This window comes from Dermacentor silvarum, chromosome 11, assembly GCF_013339745.2.
Source record: "Dermacentor silvarum isolate Dsil-2018 chromosome 11, BIME_Dsil_1.4, whole genome shotgun sequence".
Classification (NCBI taxonomy): Eukaryota; Metazoa; Arthropoda; class Arachnida; order Ixodida; family Ixodidae; genus Dermacentor; species Dermacentor silvarum.
Window position 1 is genome coordinate 106,006,574 of NC_051164.1, and position 26,350 is coordinate 106,032,923.

The 26,350-nt window shown below is 47.4% G+C and overlaps 2 protein-coding genes across 2 annotated transcripts in view; one reads left to right on the forward strand and one right to left on the reverse strand.

Moving 5' to 3' along the window:
• Positions 1-26,350, reverse strand: part of LOC119433395 (bifunctional arginine demethylase and lysyl-hydroxylase JMJD6-like) — a 222,624-nt gene that overhangs the window by 87,420 nt on the left and 108,854 nt on the right. The window contains exon 3 of the mRNA XM_049658739.1: positions 17,442-17,519. Coding sequence (XP_049514696.1) covers positions 17,442-17,514 — 73 coding nt within the window. The 5' untranslated portion in view covers positions 17,515-17,519. The remainder of the gene's footprint in view (positions 1-17,441; positions 17,520-26,350) is intronic.
• Positions 3,967-26,350, forward strand: part of LOC119434152 (A disintegrin and metalloproteinase with thrombospondin motifs 18) — a 148,775-nt gene continuing 126,391 nt past the window's right edge. Inside the window, exon 1 of the mRNA XM_037701479.2 lies at positions 3,967-4,772. Within this exon, the coding sequence (XP_037557407.1) occupies positions 4,656-4,772 (117 nt within the window). The 5' untranslated portion in view covers positions 3,967-4,655. The remainder of the gene's footprint in view (positions 4,773-26,350) is intronic.

A 26,350-nucleotide genomic window follows, 5' to 3' on the forward strand; every position in this document is an offset into this window, starting at 1 on the left:
GGAATTAGTAAAGGCAGCAACATAGGCAGAAGTGAATCCGACAAGAAGAAGAAAAGAGATGGGTCTCAGAAGATGTGGCGAGACCACAGCAGAAAAATATTTTAGAGCCAGAGGAGCCTTCGTCTTATCTGTCCTGGAAACAGTGGCTTTAACGACCCGCATTTCAGTGTCTTTCAGAAGAGATCCGGGCCCGTGAAGGCGGCCTTTAAAGCTTCGTTACCCGCCGTGGTTGCTTAGTGGCTATGGTGTTGGGCTTATTTATAAGCACGAGGTCGCGAGATCGAATCCCAGCCACGGCGGCCGCATTTCGATGGGGGTGAAATACGAAAGCATCCGTGTACTTCGATTTAGGCGTACGTTAATTAACCCCTAGGTGGTCGATAATTTTCTGGAGTCCACGATCATAATCAGATCGTGGTGTTGGCACGTAAAACCTCATCATCTTTGAAAGTTTCGTTATATATACCATAAAAAATGCAGAATAAGGCTATTTATCCTTTCCGGAATTTCCCTCAGTACAAGAAACTCTCACCTTGCTTACCTATACATGGCCCTTTTCGTAACTGTTAGCCTATCGCCTGTATTTACTGCCATATTGTGGCTACTTGCAATGAATGAATGAATGAATGAATGAATGAATGAATGAATGAATGAATGAATGAATGAATGAATGAATGAATTCAGGCTTGCCTTATTCCCTAATTATGTTTTAAGAAAATAGTGTAACAAACGCAAACGCCGAGAAGCGTTCGGCTGTCATCCTAGCACATTAAGCGCCACGTCACATCCGATGGGCTTGTGTTGTAGTTTACTGGCCGCAAGGCTGTAGTCGTAGCCACGAGCTCGTGTTCCTAGCTAGTTCGTCTCGGGGAGAATTGGGCGCAAATCGCTTTGCAAATAAATCACAGCGAAGAGGCAGCAATGTGCTCTCGGAGTCAAAAGAGAGAGAAAAGTTTCAATAATAAGAAAGACAGAGAGGTCAGCCTGAGATATGTTCCTCTAACCAGCTACTCTGCGTTGGGGGACGATGAAAAGAAATTGGAGAATGATGGGTGACGATGATGACAGAGCGAAGATGCAAAACATATAACAAGCAAGTCTGCCCAAAACCGAGAGACCACACCAGTACTCTAAAAAAAAAAAAAAAGTAAGGCCTGGATGACCCGTAAACTAGACCTGCAGCTACGCCAAGGGCCCATTATTACTTCCTCTGACAACGGTTGGTTGAAGAGGCGGGCAAGATCATCAGTCAACCTTTGCCGCTCTTCCACGTGCTGACGGCAGTCAAAGTTTAATAGAAAGCTATTAGTTTTAAGCAGAGAAATATAGCCTGCTTAGAAAAGGGGAGTCTGAGAGTGCTAAAGTCGGTCCATGAACGTAGCTCGAATTCCACAAAGGAGTTTGCGTGCATCACAAAGAATAAAAGGTAGGAATTTATCCAATTCATACTATTCTTTCTGTACTACGTTTCAAATATTATAATAAACATTCTTTTCTTAAATTCTTACTTTAATTTATAAATTTTTATACGACTTCACCCTTCCCTTTAACAAACAGCTCGGTAACCGCTGGGTTCTTGGGCTGGTCGCCGTAGTTGGTGACCGCTAATATTTCAGCGGAAACCCGCTAGGTGGAGAGAAGTAATTAAATGGAAAGTGAGACATCCAACCAATCGTAGCAATTGTTACAAAGGAAACCCATACGGGTTCCTCGAAAGAAAAGCCTGGCAATTGAAGAAAAATTCGTCCTAGTCCGGGACAGGACTCATTTTCCATTTAAATAGCTGATATTTGAGGAAGAAACAGGCAATCAAAACAAACAAACAAACGAACGAACAAACAAATGAGGTTCTGGTATTCAATTCACTGTGGGAGAATGCTCTTGCCGCAGTGAATTAGCTGAGAGACGAAGGAATCTGCAGTCTGTTGTCTTTTTTTTTTTTTAACCAACTGAACACGACCGAAACGCTGAGTCAAAGGTTCTAATATCTCTCCCGTTTTACCATGCGCTTCTATGGAATCATTACGTTTCATTTGTGACGAAAAAAAAAAAGAACAACAAGATTAACTATGCCGAGAAGCAATCCACTTTCTCTAGAATGTCGACTGCATATAGTATGTGACGCACTTCAAGAAAAGCCTAAATGATTCCGAAGAAATTCGCTTGCTCTGCGAAGTGGATTACGCTGCCGTGTTCGTTGGATGACCGCGTTAAAGCGGAGTGTGGAAGATTGCTCTCTCTCAAAGTCGATGTCGCTCAGAACGTCTAGCTGACGTTCTGCTGGACTTCTCAGTTTGTATCGGAGTCAAAAGTTTCAGCTAAAGCTTTCTTGCTTCATAAATGTTTCTTTTATTTTTCTTCTTCACAGAGTTCTTCCGGCGACATTTTTCTGGTCCCTTGCGAGAATGAGAATTTATTTACACGAAAGGGGCGAGCAGGTCGGCAGGAGCTGGCGCCACTCAAGCGTTAGTCTGTTTCAGCCGAAACATTCATCCAAAGGATTTCTTCCAGTAAATTATTCTAGCGGCCTTTTGATATTCAGTGAATGTCATTGCAAGGTCTGCAGCAACTTCAAGGTCTACTGTAGTACAAAACGGAAATGATTTGCCATAAAATACAGTACGCTTTGTACTACGTTTCTGTGGTCCGGAGGACACTCAGCATGTTTGTGCCTGCAGCCGTTAATCATGTCGCATCAGATTATGTTTGTTGTGATAAACTTATGTTGCGATCCGCCCCTTATTTTTTTTTTTTATTAACAGCCACAGTATGGGGTGTTTGGCTGGCATGCTATTGCCAAATCGTTAAAAAAAACAAAGAAAAAGATAACAAAACACTACGCTAGAGAATAGTGTAAAAAGGTAGAGAAAAATAATCAAACCATTTCACAATCACTTAGAATGAAAGAAACACACTATACACATACACACTAAATAAATACAAAGAACTTGATATAAAGTTGCAAATAAATACAAATCCTCCTTAATGAAGAGTCGGCGCATTACCGTGCCTTCGACTACGAGATATGTTAATTCCGTGGACAAACTCTGTCAGTGCGATGCGCGCGGCGAAGGCATTTCTGGCGCTCCCAAGGATCACATCTCTCAATCAGACGTTGCAATTGGGTTTGACTATGCGCGTGCGTTGAATGCCTGTTACGACAGTGTCTGTCCCGCAGTGTGTCACGGCGTATTTCTCGAATTACTTATGCGGCGCAGCATTTAAAGCGTATAGCAGCACCGGCCTCTTCAGCTTCCGTTCAAGACACCAACTCTCCCGATTCGATGTCGCCGTTGTAAAGAATAATAGCAATTCTAATTTCTTCACAATTAAGTTATAATTGAGAGCGAGCTTTCGTTTGCTGCATGATTAACTGCTCTCCATCAGTGTTATAATGTAAGTTCTCGTGTATTTTTTATTCCTGTGATTCTCTTTGTTGCTACTTGGTCATATACACATATCATACGTTATTTACTTAGATTACTGGCAATTGCACTTTTGTAAATGGCCCCACCACTAGTCATCGGCTATGGGGGCATACAGTGTGTGCAAACATTAGGTATTCAATTTCTGAATTATTTCAATTAAAGAAAATTGCACGACACCAGTGAGCACTTTGGAACCATTCCCGGCTCCCGGAGCATTGCGTGAAATCGACAGAAGCGTGATGAGAGAAAGTGGTCTCGTCGAAACATCTTGCTTTCCGGTGAAAGCGGTTCAGCCCGAAAGGGTTCACAGGCGGTGAACGTAAAGCGGGCTTCACCGCACTGACGCCTCTCTCGCCAGGAAGCGCCGTCTTTCTCGCGGCTTGTGACCTTCTTTTGACTCCGGTGAGAGCAGAGGGAAGGCAGTGAGAGAGGAGGACTCTTGTCAACGCTACGCTCGGCAAAAAGGGAGTTGCGGGAGGAGAGGCTTTTTTTTCCTCCTCTACCACACAGCGCGCTCAGCCGCAAGGGTTAAAGAAAGAGTGCGCGCCGTTCGGTCGGTCGGTTCGGCGTTTGTGTCGGCGCCGTCGACGAAACGGGCGCAGTCGGCCTGGCGTGAGTGTACCCGGCGAGTCGTGCTAGAGGGGGGCCGACGACGCGCTGCCAAAAAAACACCACGCCGGTACAGTTTGCCGACGACCGGCCGCGTTGGTGAACGTAACCCTTCCGCCGCCTCGATACCGGTACCACACTCATCTCTCGACGTCGATGAGTGATTGATCACGGACTGATGGACCGTGACAGCGTCATCTAGTTGCAGCGACGCGCTACCGGAATGACGGCTGATGCATCCTGCGGTCTCTGTCACTGTCCGTCGCGTTTCACCGCCGCGTTCGCGTTTAGTCGGTGGACGGCAGCATACAAAGACTAGACCCCAACCCGACGAAGCCGAGGGATCCGGACGCGTCTCGGACGGAAAGCGAAAGTTTGGCGATTATCTCGGAAGTGGCTGCCGAGACTCCGCTCCGCATCCTCTCTGACTGTGGTTTCGCTTCACCGTGTTGCACCTTCCGTCACGCTTCTGCCGGGGAGACCGGAAACTTGCTCTTTTTTTTTTTTTCCAGAGACGAAACGAAGGATTCGATGGCTCGCTGTCGAGTGTGATTGGTTCGTGAAAGTGTGACTTGAGAGTGTTTGCAGGCGGCGCCCGATCGTCGCCCAAGCTGCGCGATGAAGTTGTGCGCGTGTGTGATTGACGTGCTCCTGACGTTCCTCGCCGCATCTCTGCTGGGTGCGCGACCGGCGTCTTCCGTCAGCGCGGGAAAGCCGAACGCTCAGGCGCCGCAGGTGAGTTGCTATAACTCGCTTTCTCTCTCTTCCTATTTCATTCGATTCGTTACATTTTTTTAAAGTTAACCGAATTCATGGTAGATGCCAGCACATGTCGATGACGCCGGTTACTCCTCATCGCGCAGTAAACAAGAACAAAAAAAAAAAAAAATACACGAACACAGGGTCAAAGGAAAGACAGGGAGGAGGATATGTCCGGTTAGCTACCCTGTACTGAGAAAGGGAAAGGGGAAATATGAGGGGGAAAAGTAAACAACGTAAGGATGATCAATAGAAGACAACGTGGACGCTATCAAACAGTCTATCAATGTGTCACATTGTCACACTCAGTGTCACACATAGAGACATTCAAGGTCACGCAGTGCTCGGTGTCACATAATACAAATTTGCTGCACAGTCCGGTCTCTCTTAAGTGACTCAGCCGCGCCTTTATGGCCGCTGCTACGGCTGTAATATCATTATAGTGTGATATTGTGTGCGATAGTGTGAGAAGTGCGAACGCTGCACGCGCACAGCTCCAATAAACGCCGGTGTGTTTAAACACAGCTGCACACGAAACAATTACAGACATCGCAATGCAAGTGTCAAACACGTAACAGAATCACGTTATCGTTATATCGCTAATAACATAATAAACTAGTACTCCGTTTCCTTTCGCGTGTCACTGTTCGTATAGTTTAAGCTTATCTTCGTGTCAGTGCGGCGGCAATGCACTCCTACTGTGCTCGAAAATAAAGATAGCAAAACAGAACGACAACTCCGTTTCTTCGGTCGTAACCCTATCAGCCGCTTTAGAGTCGTTGCGTTCAGCATCTCAGCCGAGGAATCGGCGCGTGTGTCGGTGTCATCGCACTTTCGCTGCGTTTGGCTCGTAATGATCTTGACCTTATAGGGCAACTAACGTTTACAACTAGGAATAACGTGTGGAACGACCGTAAGTGAATGTTGTTCTGTTGCGAAGATTAGATAGCAGGCTTAGTGTTGGGCACGAAGAAAGCTTAGGCTCATCGTAAAGGATATATGACATGTCCGTCGAAGGTGCTTTGTTTCAAGTACGACAAACAACCGCAGACTGTTTTTCGCGCTTACTGTCGACCGTACGCGCTAGCGTTTACAGCTACCGATAACGACTGACATACCCATTACACGAAATCACCTGACCCGCACAGTATCATGCCTTTGTACTTTGTACGAAATAATAATCATCCCACACGCTGTTTATTTTATTAGTTTTTCTTTTCTTTCTTTTTAATTTGGTCGAGGCTTTCATTGCTGTCTTGTCGATGTTGTCTATAAGTTATGTATAGTTTCATTTTAGTTACCTTTCGCCTTTCGGATGCGTGATGCAAAGACGCGGTCATATGCATGCTACCGGAATCTGGTTGCATAACAGGCGCAGACTTGTGGCTTAGAGAGCTAGTGTTCGGGCTTTCCGCTGCATAACAAACAGTCACGTGAGAGCCGTTGCTGGATTCGACGTAACCCATCGAAGAGTTTGTGTCTGCGTCTCCTTCGAGTGGCAGTCAACTTTCAGACACAGCAGCTGCTCCAGTATCGTTTCGTTTGCTTCACAGCACAACGCTTTGAAGCTGCGTAGTGCATTTTTACTCTTGGACATCCTGTCTTCGTTGCTTCTTGTATACTTATGTAATGCTGTTACGCGGGATAGTTGGCTGCTGGATTCTTAATTCACGTTATAACAGCGTCCAAATTAAAACGGGATCAGCAAACGCTGGACTCCTTTGCGGCCTGCTGCGGTCGTTCGATCGCGTCGCCGCCGCTCTGAACGACCTTTCGTCGCCGCCTTAGTCCGGCCTTTCTCTCCGGCGCATTGGAAGTCACTCGCGCACGTTCCAGCGGTCGGGGCGCGCGCCGCGCCGGCTTTTTTTGCGAGCGCGACGCGATACATATCGGAGTGCGCAGCGCGCGTGCGTGTGTGACTGTGTACGGCCTGTATATAAACGCGCACGCACAACGGACGTTAACAACGCCGCCGCTCTTGAAACGCTCCGGTCCCGCCTCCGGCGGCGTCGGTCGCGGGTCACAGGCGAACGGGCGCAATTCGCCGCACGCCACAGAGCAGCAGCAGCGCTCCGGTGCGATGCACACTGCGGTTGCTCACGCAGGCACGCCGCTCGAACGGGACGCACACACTGAACAGTGCGAGATATACGCGCGAGCAGAGGTACCGCATTTGCCGGTGCGCACGCTCGAAGTTTGTACGTTTCGTTGCCAGCGTGTATGCACGCGGACTGTAGAACAAAGGAATCATCGCAAAAAAAAAAAAAAAATGACGAAAACGAGAACGCACATATATTCTCGATTATCAATGTAGTTCCGGGACTGCACGCTGAGTTACGAAGTACGGCGCAGTGGCGGGTTGCGGATTACTTTCGGTCACTCGAGGCATAGACAAGTGTTCCGTCTATTCTCAATTTCGTAAAGCTCCTTTTCCTTTCTACTTGAATTGAATTCTGGGGTTTTACGTGCCAAAACCACGATTTGATCATGAGGCACGCCGTCTAGTTGGGAAGTTCGCATTAATTTTGACCACCAACAGGGAATCTTTAACGTGTCCCCAATGCAAGGGACACGGGTGTTTTTTGCATTTCGCCCCCATCTATATGTGGATGCCGCGGCCGGGATGTGATCTCACGATCGACGTCGTGCTATAGCAGTGCAACACCATATCCGTTAAGCCACCGCGGTGGGTCTTTCTTTTTCTTTCACTATTTGCTTCAGGTTTCTCAGCAGGCCCGATTCAATACGGTTCTGAAGGTCTGCGTTTATATGGCATAAGTTTCCAGGAGTGCTATTTTCACCTGAATAAAACTAGTGCGACTGTCGGAAACGCTGCTTTCTATACATGAGAAAAGACAATGACCGCGCGTACCGTCTAGTCTTTTCACGCGCAAATTCGCGCAACGGAATGATCTCCGCAGAAGATATTCACTCCTTAGGGGCAACAGTTTTATCCAAAGCTCTCACTTGCGCGAAATGCACACGGCCGCATGCCAACTGCTCGCCGAAAAATACGGTACACACGCGCACGCACGCAATGGTGCACGCCTGACTGAGAATAAATGTTTTCCGATGGCGGTCACCGGCCGTGCCAGGCAAGCTTCTGCGGCGGGAAGCCGAGGCGCTGCTTTTGCCGTCAGAAATACGTAACAGCGGCGGAGAGTGGCCACCCGAGATTGAACGAGGGCGGGGCGGCTGTCATCAATCAGAGAAAAAAAAAAAAAAGTGAGCGCGTTGAAGAAGCTCGTTGTATGAAAGGCGTGGTCGTCGAACGTTGGCTTCAACGGCAATTATGATTTGAATACGAGCTATAGACGTTCCTTTCTATGTCGGAGCCCCCTGTGTATAGGCAAGCGTTGGTACAGGTATCGTGAGCTCAAGCTTTCCATACTTGCAGCAACGCAGACTGCACAGCTATGCTAAGCACGAGGGCGCGGGATCAAATCCCGGCCACGGCGGCCGCATTTCGGTGGGGGCGAAATGCAAAAATACCCGTGTACTTAGATTTAGGTGCACGTTAAAGAACCCCAGGTGGTCAAAATTAACCCGGAGTCCCCCACTACGGCGTGCCTCATAATCAGATCGTGGTTTTGGCACGTAAAACCCCACATAAAAAAAAAAAATTAACTGCAGAGCTATAGCGAGCGGAGGAAGCATATCTTGTATAGGAGGCATTACACGTCCACGGTGCCCTTCAGCCATCGTTTATCTCGAGGCAACAGTTCCCACGTTCTGCAATAGCAGCACAACTGCTCGTGCAATGCATGGCTATATAGGATATGGCGACAAAGGCCCACGAATCATGCGTTCTAACGCTGTCGTGGATGGGACAAGGCTTCGCGTATTATGTTCAAGCATGCCATTAAAATAAGTTAAATTCCGGGGTCATTAAGCGCCGAAACCACGATATGATTGTGAGGCACGCCGTAGTGGGGGACTCCGGATTAATTCTGACCACCTGGGGTTCTTTAACGTGAACCCAATGCGTGGTGCACGGGCGCGTTAATGCGAAAGTGTTATTATATCTCTCACGAGGCAGAAAAGCCGGCGTTGTCCACAACGATCGAGTGGTACCAAAAATCAATGTGACGTCATCCGCGTCTTGTATGACGTCAGTAGTAATACAGAGGATAGTAAATGGTGTAACAACGTTCATCAGTAGTAATTATGTGCAAATAATGCCAACTAAAGTTAGAACAAGTTAGAGTGACTTAATGTGGAGTAAAGTGAATGAAGGTGAATTAAAGTGGATCAATGTGTATTAAAGTAGATTAAGGTGGACTAAATAGGATTAAGATTGGTACAAATTAGAGCAAGGTGGATTAAGGTGGATTAAGGTAGAGCTGTGAAGGACACGTGACAATGTATGACGTAACGTATCATGGACGTAAGCAAGTTATTTGAGAAGTCGTAATGTTTTCGCATTCAAGTCACGTAAGGATACTTAAGTGGCTGCCAATTTTTGAATTAGCCCCCATCGAAATGCGGCTGCCGAGGCGTGTATTTGGTCCCGAGCCCTCGGGCTTTGCAGCGCAACGCCAAATTAGCCCCTATACGCCACCACAGCGGGTAAGCATGCAATGAAACGGGCGTGCGTCCGTTGCTGTTCAAATGTCTGTCTCGTTTCCGTCGTATACAGTCCAAGAGGCTGGCTTCGGCAACAGTTGTAGGAAGCTGAAACAGCCGCACACACCTCGGTCACTCAGCTCCTATATGGCGTTGTGCTGCTGAACACGAGGTCGCGCGTTCGATTCCCGACCACAGTGGCCGCATGTAGATGAAGGCTGAATGAAAAAAAAAAAAAGAGAGAGAAAAAAGGAAAAAGAAACCGCTCGTGTACTTAGATTTAGGCCTTGCACATTAAAGAACCACAGACGGTCAAAATCAATTCGGAGTCCCTCGCGACAGCGTGCTATACCCAGCGTTGCTCTTGTACGTTTAGCACCATGAATCGATCGATCAAACATCCGCAACACCATCTGGTCAGTGCGCGGTGCCTGTACGTACTACAGGTACACGCTTATGGGGTACGTGCTTGCTTTGAGAGGTAAAATGCACAGTGAGAGTCACACTTGTCTCTAGGGTGATCGGTCAATTGGCGGATTTGGTCGCTGTTTTTTGCAATTAGAACTGTAGGCCAACGCCACAATGCGACCGCGCATGGTCTAGGCTGCATGCTAGGTGTACATGTGCTATAGTACAAACATAATCTCGAGGAACCTGTATCTACAGCGAGGTATAGCAGCTACGGAGACGCTGGCCGCAGTCTGCAGCCGGTCACTCGATCACTCTAGACGAGTGTTTTTCAGACTGCGCGAACAACACCACGAAGGAAAATATTCACGCACCTGGTACACATCATATGCAATGTGCAGTCAACTAACTAAACGCGATAATGCGAGCGCGCGGCCTTGGCAATTGCATTCCGCGCTGCGTGTTCGTTTGGCTGGAAAGCTACGGTCAGATTATAGAGTGACAGGTGTGTGTCAGTTTATAAATTTCATGTTTTCGCTTTGTGTCTTACGTGCGTTCATTTCAGTGTTTTTGCAGAACACAGCGAAGGTCAAATGCTCGCATTATCGCGTTACATTCTGTGAAGACTACGCATTCCGCGAACAAAGTCTAACCGCGCTGTCCGCTGACATGGAGCACTTTGCAACTATGCGCGCCAAAAACAGATGGCGCGATTTCGAAAATTGACATATTAAATTGTCTAAAGCGAAGAGAGATATTGTATTAGTTTACAGATTACGTAACATCATAAGCCAGTACATGGGAATTTTGGAAATTTCTATTCGCAATTTATTGGCATACTTGATGCCGGCATTGAGTATATCAGTCGTGTCCAGAGTATAATTCAAGTTATAGTGGAATGTTTAAAAGAAATGCTATGCCTGCTTTAATTTTTGCGCTGTTACAGATTTGTAAAGTTGGTGGTTCAACTTTCCCAAAGTCTCTCGTATTTCTATTTCGGCAATTTTAGCAAAGAAATCAGGAGCCCGAGTACGAAATCTTGTACGATTAATTTACAGAGATGCAGATGAATGGCAGATAGATTAATCGGATGTTACATAACTAGCACTTAAATGTAACACTTTTATTACTTCATTTCAGCCATTGCCTAGAGAAAGCGCATCTGCATTTCGCGTGCGTTTGAATAGCGAGCGCAAGACCTACGTATTCCTCTTCACACTATAACTCGTGCAGGTTTCTCGGTATAATCTTTCATCCTAAAGATCTTGGCCGTGCCGTCCGTCCGTGCGCTCTTTAGTACGAAATTGCCTCCAGCTACTTTCAACGGCATCCGTGCCTATACAGGACCACTAAACGTAAAAGCCTCCCAGCACGCTCTACACGTGTTACCGAGGAACTTCACACAAGTCGCGCACGGTAAAAGAAAACTGGCGCGAGCGAAAACCCGCGCCCGACACGTTTCCGGAAAAAAAAGTGCAGAAACTCATCAAGGATTCCACACACCGCGCGACGAAGACCGGCCGCACCTTGGCGGGCGGTTCACCCGCTTTTAGCCGCCCCGAGCCCGTTTTGAACTTTCCGCAGCTGAGCTTCTCAGAATTCTCGCGTTGCACAACACCGATGCGTGCTTGCGTGTCTTTCATTTCCGTTTAGGAATCTTTCGCGCGTAGAAAGCTCTTCCTTCCCGAGTATATAATACGCACGAAGATGGAAACATTCTCCGCTTGATGACCGTTATCGTGCCGTCCGTCCGCGCTGATTGGCTGATTCAAGCCTGTCGTGCCGAGGAAGACGCCGGCAGATTGTGTACGTCACTTCCTGGAGTGTGCGTATACAAGACGTGCGCGCATCGGAATTGGACAATCGGAAGTTGTTTCGAACAATCTGAGCGTATACGCAGAGATTAGTTTCTTTCTTTTTATCCGCGGCATGTCACGGAGATAACTGTGGCTAAATGCAGCAGTCGGAAGCTTATGCGTGTTACGATGGCAGACAGCGATTTCCTGGTGCCATCGCGGAGAATGGTTTTGAAAGTCAATGAAGTGCTGAATTCGGTGACTGCGATTAGAGACAAACACTGTTGCGAGCTGCTGACTTCGAGTTCAAAGAAGGCTTGGGATGTACGTGCCAGAACCACGATATGATTATTAGGCATTTCATAGAGGTGGATTAAGGATTCATTTCGACCGCCTGGGGTCTAAGTAAACGAGCGTTCTCTTTCTTTACTTTTTTTTTTTTTTGCATTTCGCCGCCATCGAAATGCGGCCCCCGCGACCTTTAGAGCGTCGCAGTGCAACGCCATAACCACAGATATCTATTGCGGCGGGCGAGATAAATGTTCGTTTCTTAGTTTATTCTGTTATATAGAAATTACAGTGCTTACATAACAGTGTGAACGGACTGTATTGTATACACAGATCTATGAACAATTGCCTTTTACCGATGCTGCAAGACGGACTAGAACTGGTTACTAGAACTGCGAACCATGTTACCATGCAGATCTGCTAAGAAAAAAAATTGTGGGGTCTGTGAATGAATGAATGAATGAATGAATGAATGAATGAATGAATGAATGAATGAATGAATGAAATCCGAAAAAAAACGAAAAGTGGAGAGCGTGAACGCACGGCGAAAATATCGTCAGGCGGATGAACTGGCAAAATATTGAATCAATACCAAGGAGGGAACTATAAGAAAACAATGTAAATTATGAAGCAAAGATCGATTGAATCAATTAAGGACAGAGGAAAGAAAGAAACAAGCAACCACAGACGGAGAGCACACTGCGAGCTCTTTGATATTATGGACACAGCGATTGGTAACTCTTTCCGGATGCAGTTTAATACACCCTCCCCCCATTTCTTTTCCTGACCTTAAAACACCCGGAGTTCATCTACCCCACGGCGAGCTAAAGCCACACGCACGCCGTGAAACAAAGCGTTCCGTTATTTCTACATTCCCCCCCCCCCCCCCCCCCCCCTTGCTTTATACGGCGAAGGCTAAAATTCAGTCAAGGGCAACGCGGGCGGCGGGCCAGGCGAGATATGGTTTTGTTTAATGAGCCGTAACAGAAAGCGCAGGCCATTTCCTGCAACCGTTTGGTCGCCGCCGCTGGCCGCATAGGAAGAAAGAACTGGTCGCGGTCGGCCAGCGAGCGTTCGGTTTCGTGAAGGACCTCCCCGATGCATGCAAACCGGAGGAAGCCGAGAACAACGCTCCTGGCGTTGTGTCAGTGGAGCTTCGTCGTCTCGCGAAGAACCGTACAGCAACGAGAAAGGTATAGGAAGTGTGACGACTGATTTTAGGCGAACTGTTTCGATACACACAAGAAAAAATGGCAGCGCGTCTACCTTTTGGAGATGATTAGCGACGTTAATGCTTGTGATGGTTGGGTATTTGGTGATATGTTTTACGTTATGATTATTATGATGATTACTGTACCCCCATTCCATATTCCCGTGCCATCCGTGAATCGCGAAACCTTATGGGCACATCAGGACACACACGAACTGGCAATCTCGCTGCCAATATCACAATGCCAAATGATAGCACGACACATTGTGTCTTGTAATCACTGGACCCCAGTCGAAACTCCCTAGCAAATAACCCCCACTGTCCCTATACTACCCTGGCTGCAACTTCGTTGCACTAGCTATCCATCAAGCGGCCGCGCTCGACGCGCAGGTGTCTGTTGCGGAAGGGGCGCTATGGCTTTGATATATTTAAGGCTACACACCCCTTGTATCACCTTGGCACATTCATTCTGGGGGTATTGGCCAAGGGTGGGCAAATACCAGTATCATGTACACAGTGCCGTAGTTGTCTGTTCAGGCACACACCCAGCAGCACATACTCCGTCAGCCAATTCGCCTACTCTGCAATACCTCAGATTTCTTTGTGTAGTCTCCATGCAATATGCACCATTTTTCTTAATCGCTCCGGTACGAGATGTTGCAATTCAAGTCGGCCACTCTTGTTTCAGTATCCGCTGACAATATCACTGCAACGAAGGTGAACATGGAGCGTGAGACCTTAATGTTCCTCTTCATATTAATTCGTGCATCTTTCCCTGTATATTTCATCCTAAAGGTCATGGCCGCGTTTTCTGTGTGTTGTCTTATTAGTAACCTACGTGTTCTTTAGTCAACGAATCTGCTCTCCATTTGACCACTACCTATGCCAGTACCACATAGCTTCCTATAAAAATCGCCAGAGGCAACTTTGGCGCTGCGATCGATCGGCTGTACCATGGGAATGATGGATTAGTTCATGGATTTGTCTTATCTCCGTGCTTGTTGCTTCACACGTTCTTGTGGCGTCATTCACTACGATTTAACTTTCTAATTTTACAAGTGCTCATAGTTTTCTAAACGCAAAATACAATTAGTCTCTGCGTACGTGCGTAGTCATTGCTAATGGTCGCATTAATTCCGCAATCATAATCATATAATCAAATAGCAAAGTCACAAAGCCCTTTGAAACCAGGAGGACGAAATTCAGGCATATTCACGTTGTTCGATCCCGTAATTCATTCCGTGCACGCTGGTTGAACCGCCATATATCATTACAGCTCCCGTAGACAAAAGCGTCAGAGAGTTCCTATCTAGAAATTATTGCAGAAAGCTATATGCTGCCTGACGCGTCTGGCTAAAGCAAAACACACTTGCCTGTCGTCGTTCAAATGTCACGCCACTTTCGTGGCCTCTCTCTAGCGGGCGGCGGCAGCGTATCTTTAGTTTCACGCCGAAACCACACCCCAGGCTCAAGCAGAGACGAAGCCTCCCGGGTCAACTTCAGAAGACTTCAGACCAACTCCTTTCCACATCCTATGCTCCTAAACAGAAATGCGGCAGCATTCTGGGCACGTTGGTATTACCTTTAAGAACTGTATAAGCGCAAGGAATAGAAACATACCTTGCACCACAAACATTTTCTTGCGCTTGTACAGTTCCTAAACAGAATGCACCCAACGAACTACAACAAGAAATGCAAGGTTTGCCAACAACCTGTACCACACCACATGCTATGGGGATGCGACGCCACTGACGTGCAGCCCATCAAAGAACCAACAGTCGACTGGCAAGCCCTGAACCGTGGGACCTGACGAGCCTGGTGGACAGGGCGCGGCCGACGGCCAGGGCCCACTGTGGGCTCTGTCCTGGACTGTGTCTACGGTGTCCTGTACGGTGAAGACGTCGCCTGCTCTTTTGATTATTTAAAGAAATTTTATTACTGCTACTACTACTGCACTCAAACCATACAGAGAAAGCTTAAACGGCAGCAGCGCCTCCTCTATAGGCAGCGCTGGTTGCCCATTCAATCGTTCAAGATTGCAGCACGTTCTTTAGGTTCTGGACGACGGAAGCCTGCTCTACCTTTCGTAACGCTGCACAGTATTGGCCAGTATTGGCCAAGCGCAGCTCTTTCTTCGTCTTCCATAGGCGTTGGCCGCCCGCTTTATCGTTCGGGACGCGGAAACGGCGAAAGCTATCACTCGTCTGTGTGTGTGTAATTGTATGCATGCCCGCCTTATTACCCGCGCCGGCGGTCGACTTGGTTGAAGGTGAGCCGGAACGGACCGACTCCGCGCCGGTGTGCATTCGGTTTACATCGAGGCGGCCCACGTGCTCTGACCGCTTACGCAACCCTTTGCCTGCTTAGCCTCGTATAGCCGTTGAGTTACGAGCGTCGTAAAGAATCTGAATGCTCGCGTCTGTGGTGCTTTCTCGCTCCCTGTATTCACATATTTAGGGGTCTTTTTTTTCTCTCTCTTCTCGTCCGAAACGAAGGCACGAAGTGAATTAGGAAAATCTTTTTGTGACACAATGTAGCGCTTTGTGAATTCTGGAAGTCACTCCAGGCCGTCGCGGCTGCGACCTTTATGCAGATTTTATCTAGTCAGGGTTTAGCCCCGAATATTCTATGCGAAGCGAGCTTCTTTCAGTTTCTTTTTATTTTTATTTTTCTGTTTCCGCATTCGGCAGCATAATATAATGCGGATTGCTTTTCTTCATCGCTTTCGTTAATTTATGTTCTTTTTCTATTCTGTCGACATTCTTTTATTTTCTTTCATATTTTTTAATGTCCTTCCGTTATCCGTTTCTTTCTTTCTTTCTTTCTTTCTTTCTTTCTTTCTTTCTTTCTTTCTTTCTTTCTTTCTTTCTTTCTTTCTTTCTTTCTTTCTTTCTTCTTTCTTTCTTTTCTTTCTTCTTTCTTTCTTTCTTTCTTTCTTTCTTTCTTTCTTTCTTTCTTTCTTTCTTTCTTTACAGAAGGGACCAATCACTGTCGTTAGCAACACAAGCGCGACGCCATATCTCTAATTCTCTATAGCCCGATTTTTTATTAGAACGTACACATATAGGTATCTTACCCGCCGTGGTTGCTTAGTGGCTATATGGTGTTGGGCTGCTATAAGCACGAGTTCGCAGGATCGAATCCCGGCCACGGCGGCCGCATTTCGATGGGTGCGAAATGCGAAAACACCCGTGTACTTAGATTTAGGTGCGCGTAAGACAACCCCAGGTGATGCAAATTATTTTGGAGTCCCCCACTACGGCTTGCCTCATAATCAGACCGTGGTTTTGGCACGTAACACACCATACGTTTTAATATAGGTATCTTTTCTTACCGTGAAGTCTGGCTTATCCAAACTATAGACACGATGTGGCACCTAACAAGCTTGTATCTTTTTTTTTAATTTATTGACACAATAAAAGGGATCTGTTGGCGCACGATTGCGCCGCTGGATACTAGCTCGTTGTCTTATGTGGATGTAGCGTTCTTTTTCTGTTTTTTTTTTTTCACCACATATGGTGCTATACACTTTGGTGTACATGTAACACATACATAAAACGTATACTGTACTTACATGACAAACATATACCATACTGTAAATATCGTTACGGGCAGAGCTGCGAAAACTAATCGGAAGGACGAACTGCGCCCCCCAGATAGGAAAAGAACAGGACGAAGTAAAATAAAGAACAGTGATATGGGTGGTGATGTTCCACTGCGTAATACAAAGTTGTGGTCCCTTGTCGTGATGTCTTCCCAACAACATGTAGACGAGATGCGCGCTGCATATGTGCACAATATGCGCTCTGCTACATAACGTTATAAACAGCGCAACATTACAAATAAAGCGTTTTACATCCGTTGTAGTCGCGTCTGCAGCACTTTTCCATCTTCTCATTTATTGGTTATTTTTGCAGCACCCAATTCCCGCCAGTATCTATAGTGTTCGCATGCAGTGAAGTGTATCTTTCTTCTCTCTTTTTTTTTGTCCTTTTTTCATATCTTCCTCGTAATTTATTTGCTTTCTGTCTAGTCGCGCGTACAGGGAACCGTTTATCGAGGTTACTTAAGGGAGACCTTCAACGGCGGCGGCGGCGTCGATCGGGCGGTTTGCCGTCTAGCCTATAGGCTTTCTCCCTTACCTATATATACGACGACTCGGATGCGAAGCCGTCTGTTCGTCCTTCAACTGTTATCGCCGATTAGCGAAAGTAAAATGGGGTTCACCACGGCGATTACGATCTGACCACCTCGAGCGAAGATGGCGCCAACACGCTCTCTGCATTAGATAGTTCCGCAGACGCGAGTGTTACACAGCTCGCTGCAGCCTCCGCGAGATAACTAGTCTGCTAGGCCCTGACCTCCAAGATTTCTCACCTGCGGTCGTCTGCTGGGCGGTTTCTGTTGCAGCACCGCACCACTGCGAGCGCCTCGTTGCCACAGAAGCCATTTTTTCTCGGCAGAACTTCATCGCCAGGCGAAGCAATCATCCCGAAAAAAAAAGAAAAAGAAAAAAGCTATTCGCCAAATGCGGCCACATGCATGTAAGGCCTAAACGACGCGATTTTTAACAAGCACTGGGTGATTACAAATCCAAACGAGACAGACGTTCGAAGTGTGATTAACAGTCGTCTGCCCCATAGAGGGCGGGGGAGATTAAACTAAGCGCGAATAAACGCTGCCAGGAAAAGAAAAAAAAAACCATGCTGTGGGGTTTTACGTGCCAAAAAGACCATCTGATTATGAGGCAGGCCGTAGTGGGGGGACTCCGGATTAATTTGGACCACCTGCGGTTCCTTAACGTGCAGCTAAATCTAAATACACGGGTGTCTTCTTCATTTCGCCCCCATCGAAATGCGGCCGCCGTGGCCGGGATTTCATCCTGCGACCTCGTGCTTAGCAGCCCAACACCATAACCACCAAGCAAACGCGGCGGGTAAATCAATTGATGCACTGATGAAAAAAAAATTATGGGGTTTTACGTGCCAAAACCACGATCTGAACTGGTGAAGACTAAGCTGCCTTGTTGAAACGTTGGCTCCAACGACATTGCTTGTTAGATTATTGTTGATTTGTGACCAGAAGCATGACCTGCCTTTTGACGAAGACATTTAGGAAGAGAGAGAAAGAAAATCACCGAATCTGACACACAGAAATTGATGGTATCTGGAGAGGCTAGCTTATCGAGAGGCCCTGGTATTCTATTCCAACTTAGATGGTGAGGAGTGAAAGGAACGTATTGAGAAAAACGAAGCACACACACATGGTCGCATACATGCGTTCGTGTGTGCGCGCAAAAAATATACATAGAACTGCTTTTTTTTTTCCTTGGTCAGCGTTCTCTTCATTTATTTATATTTTTTTTTTTGTCACAGAAACGGTTATGTGGCCAAGCTCCCGTAATCAGCACAGTCACGTGCGTATTTTTCGTAGGACACGCGCGTTCAACTCATCTGCTTTTCCACGAGCCATCTCACTGTGGAACGATCCTATACCGACGTGATTTCTGTCATGTCCAACGGCGATACATGCCACGAGCAACAGCAATCTCACTACGCCTACCATCACTCCCATTACGCGCTTCCATAAATCGATGTGCATCCCACGGGTGCTTGTTTTATATTTTGCGATTATAGTTATTGTTGTTGCTGCCGCTGCTTTATTTATTTCATTTGCACAGTTTCAGAGTTAGCGGTTTTGCTTGCGTCCCTACTTCTGTGCATACCTCCCTTACCATATACTACAACCAGAGCCGGTGAGATAAAATAAATAAATAAATAAATAAATAAATAAATAAATAAATAAATAAATAAATAAATAAATAAATAAATAAATAAATAAATAAATAAATAAATAAATTGAAAGGGGAACGAAGGACACAGTGTCAAGTGCTGGTCGTCATAATGCGGAACCAAGTCGCCCAAGGCACGGCCGCCAAGGTCTTTATTTTGGATGAGCGCACTTTTCAGTTTAACGGTCCACGCGATCGCCGTTTTATTGCGCCCTGGAGCCTACCAACAAATTAGCATTGCGGGCGGTAAAGACCTCCTGCGCGCTCTCTCTCTCTCTCTTTCGTTCTTACGGGAGGTCTAGTTTGGGAGAGAGGAATAATGTTCGGGTTAGTGCAGCACACGATTTCGTCTACACGTAGCTCGTAAAAATAGGAGCAGCGACAGAAAACGCTTGAAGAGGCGCGGAGCAGACCGTACAAGCGAGAACGAATCGATTCACGTCGCCCAAGTGGGCGTCAGTGGGCGACGCGGAGAGTGTTTAAGTGACGTCATCAAGGGGTTTACGAAAATGGTCAAGCGTCGGAGATCTAGAGGCCCACTCGTGAGTCAGCAACGCGGTACAATACGTGCTGGCTTTTCAAAGGCGAAAGAGGGAAAACATAACAATAAGAGAGCCATAGGAAATCGCTTCTTCGGAGAACTGTGTCGGCCTTGACGCAGTAGTTTAAGTTCAGCGAAATGGCGATCGATTCAACCCGACGTGAGTGCAGTTGGTGGTTGCAGTTACAAAATCGGTGAAAGACGCCGATAATGGAAGGAAAACATATAACTAACTGACGCAGCGCCGAGATAAGGACGATTATTACAAAAACTGGCATTTTATGAGTGAGCAGTAGTTATCATCATCCTCATCAGACTACATTTATGTCCACTGCAGGACGAAGGCCTCTCGCTGTGATCTCCAATTACCACTGTCTTGCGCTAGCCGATTCCAACTTGCGCCTCCATATTTCCTAACTTCATCACCCCACCTAGTTTTATGCCGTCCTCTACTACGCTTCCCTTCTCTTGGTATCCATTCTGTAACTCTAATGGTCCACCGGTTATCCATCCTACGCATTACATGGCCTGCCCAGCTCCATGATGTAATGCGTAGGATGAATAAATGGTAACTCATGAGCAGTAGTATTTCTTGGTAATTGTGTATTGACTGTCGGGTAGTATAGTCCTAGTATAGTCTGTTCACTCAGAGGACAATCATCTGCGAGACAGCTTCGCATTCTAGCACTCACACTCTCGTTAGCTGAGTGGAATACTGCACATACAAGGCGCACCAGACTGCACAGACTAAGCCCTTCGCTGCAACTCGGACCTCTGGCCGGACTGCACCAACGCGAGGCGTCTCTTCTGTGTCGGTTGTGGTTGGGAGTTGCCTTTACGAAAGTTTATTCAGCACTAATTGGAATGGCTGACAGTGCTGCATGTGATGTCTGCAGGATGCGAGGAGAACATTGACTACTTATTGCGCCGGTGCCCTCAATTTGAAGCAGAAAGACAATCTGTGTTCAACGCATTCAGGAAATTAGGAGGAAGATGAGAGATAAAAACGGTAAAGAGGTCAACCAGACAGGCGTACGGTTTGCTACCCTGCGCAGGGGGAAGAAGGTTACGGGGCGAAAAGACAGAAGCGGAGAGAAAGAAGCATAAGCGGTGCGAACACGTGGAGCTACCAATCACGCATATACGACGGGCCACAGAGGCCAATCGTTCTATAAGCTGTAGTAACGCCTGCGTTACTTCGTAAACGTGCGACATGAGGGGTCATAGTCCCCAAAAATATTTGTCTCGGAATTTGTTGTGCAAGTGAAATGCTACGCATGTGCAAGGGAGGTTATTCCGAGTGTTCGTCACACCGTGTGGGAACGCGAGAGACTGTAAAGACAGTCCGGGAAAAAGCACCGGCCTAATGAGGTGACGTCACTCGAGGACTCCATGGGTCCCACCACGGGCTGACATCAAAGAGACACTTAACCCACTACAGCGACACTTAGCGCGACCGCCCTTCCCCATAACTAATTCCCCAAATATGTATCGAGCCATCATTTGAATATATTGTTCTCTCTTCATATTCACGATTCCGCGCACTACATGTCCTGGCCAGGTCCACCCCTGGTATATTGGGAGTGCGCCCGGTGTATCGTCACTATACTGTAATGTTAATGAAGTGGATGATTTTGCGGTATAGAGGACAAAATGCAGAAACCAGAGGGCCACTTTGCAAAGACGCAACGTCCACGTAAAAAAGAAAAAAAAAAGAAATGTCCGAGCCCAGCCACTCGTGTTTCACGAATTCGAACACCACGACAGTGTTCTACAGCGCGCGGGATGGGTTGGGTGGGGGGTGGATAGTTTATTGGGCCAAGAAAGAAAGAAAGAAAGAGAGAGAGAGAGAGAGAGAGAAAGATCACACTCTGAGGACACCGGCTCCCGTGGCATTACTGCGCATTGTGTATGGAAAACGCCACTGGACCATCCGAGTAAATGTGTGCTTTGGCGCGGTTTTTTCGTGAAAGAAGTCGTCAACGGTGGGGGTCCTCACGGCGTTCTCCCTTCGTGACCGACCTTCTCACGAATTGGGGTGGGGAGAATGGTTGGGAACGTGCAGCAATGGCAGGGAGAGGGTGGTTATAAGGCGCTTAGGAAAGGAGTTCGCGGCCGTTGAATTCGTGCGGGTTGCAAGTTCTCTGCGTTTCCTGGTCCTTTTCAATTCGGAAGCGGTTGCTCCTTTGCTTTCATTCCTTTTTCTTATTTTTGTTGTTTATCTTTTCACTGCGTGGCGGCAGCACCGATTCTTTCTTTATTCTCTCTGAACTGCCCATCTCAAGAGAGGCGTGCAGCGTTTGTCAGCATCGTTCGCGTGTTGAGGTGGTTACCGCAGTACGCGGCAGAGAAGAAAAAAAAATAATATCGCGTGTTCCACAGCGCTTCTAGGTCACTTCCACCGCTTTCGCGCGTCCTCTCTCAATCGTCATTGAAAGCTATCAGCGTTGAACCCACCAAGCTTCTTTGCGTAAATGAACGAAAAGCGAACGTTTGCACATTGCAAGTTCTCGTATTCCTGCAAACAACTCAGCGACAGTCAGCGTGTTGAGACTCGTGTCACGTGCAGCCGCACTCTCAACTCTAATCGGAAAAGTAAAATAAAACGTGCTTTAACGTTACGTGGCCCGGTGTATCATTTTTGATAGGCTCAATTCGACACCTTCAAACAGTGACTTAGGCGCGGGAAAGTTAACGTAAAAGCCCGTAGTAGTTTTCTTTCTTTCTTTTTTTCATAGGTTTAAGCAAGTGTTCAGTTATTGGTAATTCAGAAAACCAATTACTAATTAATTGATTACCATAATGTTTTTTACGCAGTACACATTTAGTTTCTTTATTGCAATTATACCGACGTTCTAGGCGCAAGAACGCCGTCGTCTTCGCCCTTGTGCTATCCCGCTGGACTGAGGGCTCCGACTTGCCACCTACGCTACCTGCAATAAAGCGGTCTCTCTCCCTCGACTGCGCATGCGCGGCTCGCGCGCGGGTGTTTTAGTGTCTGCAGAGACATGGAATGTGTTTGGCTGGAAAAAACGACGAAGCGCAGTCGACGGGGCGTCGACTGCGCTAACTAAGCTCAACCATATTGGTGGAGGAGCCAATTCAGCCTTACGCTGCTGGCATGAGCATTGTGCGCACGCGCGCCCTGAGGCGCCTGCTAGCTGCCAGGGCGATGTTTCTCCTGCACAGCAGGAGTTACCTTGCGTGCTGTGTCGCGCCAACTTGTCGCAAAGTTATCTCGTGTAGTCAGAACACCGTCCGAGGAGTTCGAGTTGCAACGCTAAGCCTTGCCATCGCCGTCAGTGTTTCGCCCTTATAGGGTGAAACTGCATTTTCATTTTCTTCTTGCACGAATAACTCTCCATGGCCAAAAATAAAGGCGAACAAGAAGTAACCTTCTTTCCTCTGTTCCAATCAGCACTCAGAGCTTACGCCACCTGCTCTCAGCGTCATGAGTTTTACCCCGTCCATGACAGTATACCTACGAATTCCTGGACGTGACGTCATCTGTCGCAGAGTATACGCACGCGTGCACTTCAAACTGGGCAGCTTCTCACAAGACTGCACCGTTTTAGTGCAACGGAATCGAGGCTGCACCGTTGCACTGTCTCAATCAGATCCACCGACGGCCGGCGCATGCACTCTTGCGAAGCTATATTATGCGCGGTCGCGTTATCTTTTGTTTGCACGCGTGACGTTTGATCTTGCGAAGTAGGGCGGCTGTTTGGGGCGTGAGGTCGAAGCAGACGGCACCGCTTGCGCGTGCTTTATGCGTACTGCACGCAGACTACATTGTTCGGCGTATACATACAGCGGCGGAAGCTTGAAGCCGGGGCCGTAATTTGTTCCTCCGTGTGCCCATGTTAAAGGTTCTCAGTGTTTCGTGAATGTTTCGTTTGTTTTAGAGCGTCGAATAATCACCGACACACGAAGGCATCGGGATGTGTAGACAGTTCTCGGCCCCTTCTGCAGGTTCATAAAATGTGTAGACGCTCCAGTTTCTCGTTATTGTTTTTTTATCCCCCACTAGGAGGTCAGTGAAACGCGTTCCTTTTCTGTCGTTTTCTTTTTGCCGATGAGGAGTTTATCAAGCATAAAACTGCTTTTTCATTGTCTCTCGCCGCGGTACAGGACATCAATATACTTGGCAATAGAAACGGAGTTACAACAGTGTTATACATTTCGAGGCTACCCGCGTGCTTCGCGCATTTATTCGTTCTCGTGGAAAAACTAGCGCCGCCAAGGTCAGAGTTTAGACGAATCCTTGCGCCGACGCACATGTACTTCTACTAGGCGTTCTTCTGCCGAGAACAAGGTGGCGGGTTCGAATCCCCGACCGCAGTGGCCGCATACAGACAGTTCGAATGCAAAATGACGTGCGCTAGGATTACGGTGCTCTATCGAAGAACCTTGAGGCGACGGTCAAAATATAACCCGCAGTTCCCCCACCTTCGTGTCATCCATAGCCAAACCGAGGCTTTGGGATGTTGAATTAGCTCAACGGATCAGTCAACATGCAGCTCGCTAAAAGAAGAAAAAAAAAAAGGGATATAGTCTACGATACGGCTCTTCTTTTCCAATGTCAGTATGCGAAGGCAAAAGCTAAACTGTTTGACTAGCACATTTAAGACAAATCAAGGAAAGTGTGCTGTGCCAATTTGAAATAGCACAGCGGCGAAACTTGCGTCAACACAGAGGTTGATTTTCACAAGGGGCTATAGTGGGAGGCCAATAGTTACAATAAGGTTTACAATATGCAAATTTTACACCGCATGAAATACGCTTCCTTTCAATATATAGCTTAAAATACAATATTAAATTGCTACATTGAATATCGATCTGCTGAATAAAAGAACAGTGCGGTCATAAGAGTCGAGGGGACATGCTTGGCAGCTCCTTAGTTATCGACGTGCGAGAAACCACCCATCAAGCTTAGCGTTTTTCTACTTGAGCTTTATACTGCAGGTGATCGCATACCCCGCAGACAAGTGGGAAAATCGCTGACCTAATTTGCAATTTGCAGTATTGAACCAGACAGCTTTTTCTACGAAGCCTCTTCACGTTTTCGATTATGGCACAGTACTCCGACCTCAGCAGATGTTTTCTCTCTTTGATGATCGCCCTTTTTGGCAACGAAATATTCTAGTATACTGGAGTGACGAAAGCGCACTCTCAACTCTGCTAATACACACTAATTTTGTGTCAGCTGATATTCTTCTCAAACGGTGGCCTTGATTCTCTAGAGCCGTTTGTCGAGCGCTTGTCTGTGGGACGGTTTGCGGTTGGGCTGTTGGTACATGCTCGTTTTCGTTTTGTTTTTCGTTCTAAATGACCTCTTTGTTGGGTACTAGTGAGATGTACATGCACAGTAATCGCACGTACACTCGGCGTCAAACGTTTGCGGACCGCAAGATCTGAGAAAAAGCTGAATATTTCTGCAGCCTAGGCATGCACACTGGTATTCGGATTTCCATTCTGTACTATGCATACCATATGCGAATATAACTTAAAGTTTCACAGTTTTACTCGACATGGATAACAAACTGCTAAGAAATTCAACATTTTCCCAGGTCCCGTAAGCTTTTCACCCCGACTGTACACAGCACATCGAGCATGCTATGAATGCCGTTTCCACTACTACTCCCGTCTCAATAACATTATCTCGAAAGCGTCAATGAAGATTCATAGGTGCATTCGTCGTAAGGCGGGCGTTAAAAATCATTTCAGCCAGTATACAATGATCAATTCGATATTCGCATTCCACCTTCCATAACCGAACGTCAACATATAAGCAATTTATGGTCCTTACTGTTCCTTTCACTACCCTGTCTTTATGCTTAATCCCTTCCTCTTCCGCAAACACCGTTTTCTACAATGCATGCTATTGCCCAAAGACAGCGCGACCGCTGTGACCGCGCATTGCATTGCACGCACGCAAGGAACAGAGAGAGAAAACTTGGCGTGCGAAGTAGACTGCCTTGTCGTATCGCAGCTTCAGTACCGAACAACCACAAGCTTTCTGCTTAACGTCCCTTAACCGCTTTCTACGGCAGGCTACGGACTCTCACAGCTCAGCAAGAAACACGTTCCGAGGGCGTCGGCTCGTGTTAAGTAACCTCCAGATTACTTTCAAAGTGCGCTCCCGTTTGCATTATGTCCCTTCACACTTGTTCTGCCTTCAAGCGTGTCTTCGAGCGCGTTTGGGTTATGCGGCCGTGGAAGACCATGCGTCTATAGAAATAGAGTGGACACGCGCACCGGACAGGGAAGCGTAGCGCGCGGTTAACACAAAGCGGCCCGCAGCATGGTCGGAGGCAGCCGGCAGCGGCGACAAACGGACCGTCGACACCCCGACGACAGCACCACGTGCAACTATGGCACGCGAACGCGAAAGACCGCGTCGTCCAAAGCTGGAGATCAGCGGGGTGGCGCGAGAGAGGCAAGCAAAATCTTTGCCGCACGACGAATCGAGGTTTATGGACCAAGGCGGTCGACGCGCGGTGCGCCTTCTCGTCACGGGGACGGAAGGTGCGCAGCGCGTGACCGCTGCGCGCCGGACGCACTGCAAGCTCTGTCGACCGCGGCGGTCGCGTGCATTGCGTTAATTCTCTCCTTTAGCGCGTGCGTATAAACGCCCGCTGCGCGGGCTTTGGCCGGCATGGTAGCTGCTCGCACGCCGCTGCTATACTTCTCATGCCGAGGTGCGCGCAGCTGTGGACGGTGGCTCGTGTGACCACACCTTGCGACGCCGTCTGAACCGCGTACTGCGTGCGTGCGTGCGGGCGTATGTGTATGTATGTATGTATGTATGTATGTATGTATGTATGTATGTATGTATGTATGTATGTATGTATGTATGTATGTATGTATGTATGTATGTATGTGTGAGAGAGAGAGAGTGAGTGACTGAGTGAGTGCGTGTGTGTGTGTGTGAATAAATGAATGAATGAAGGA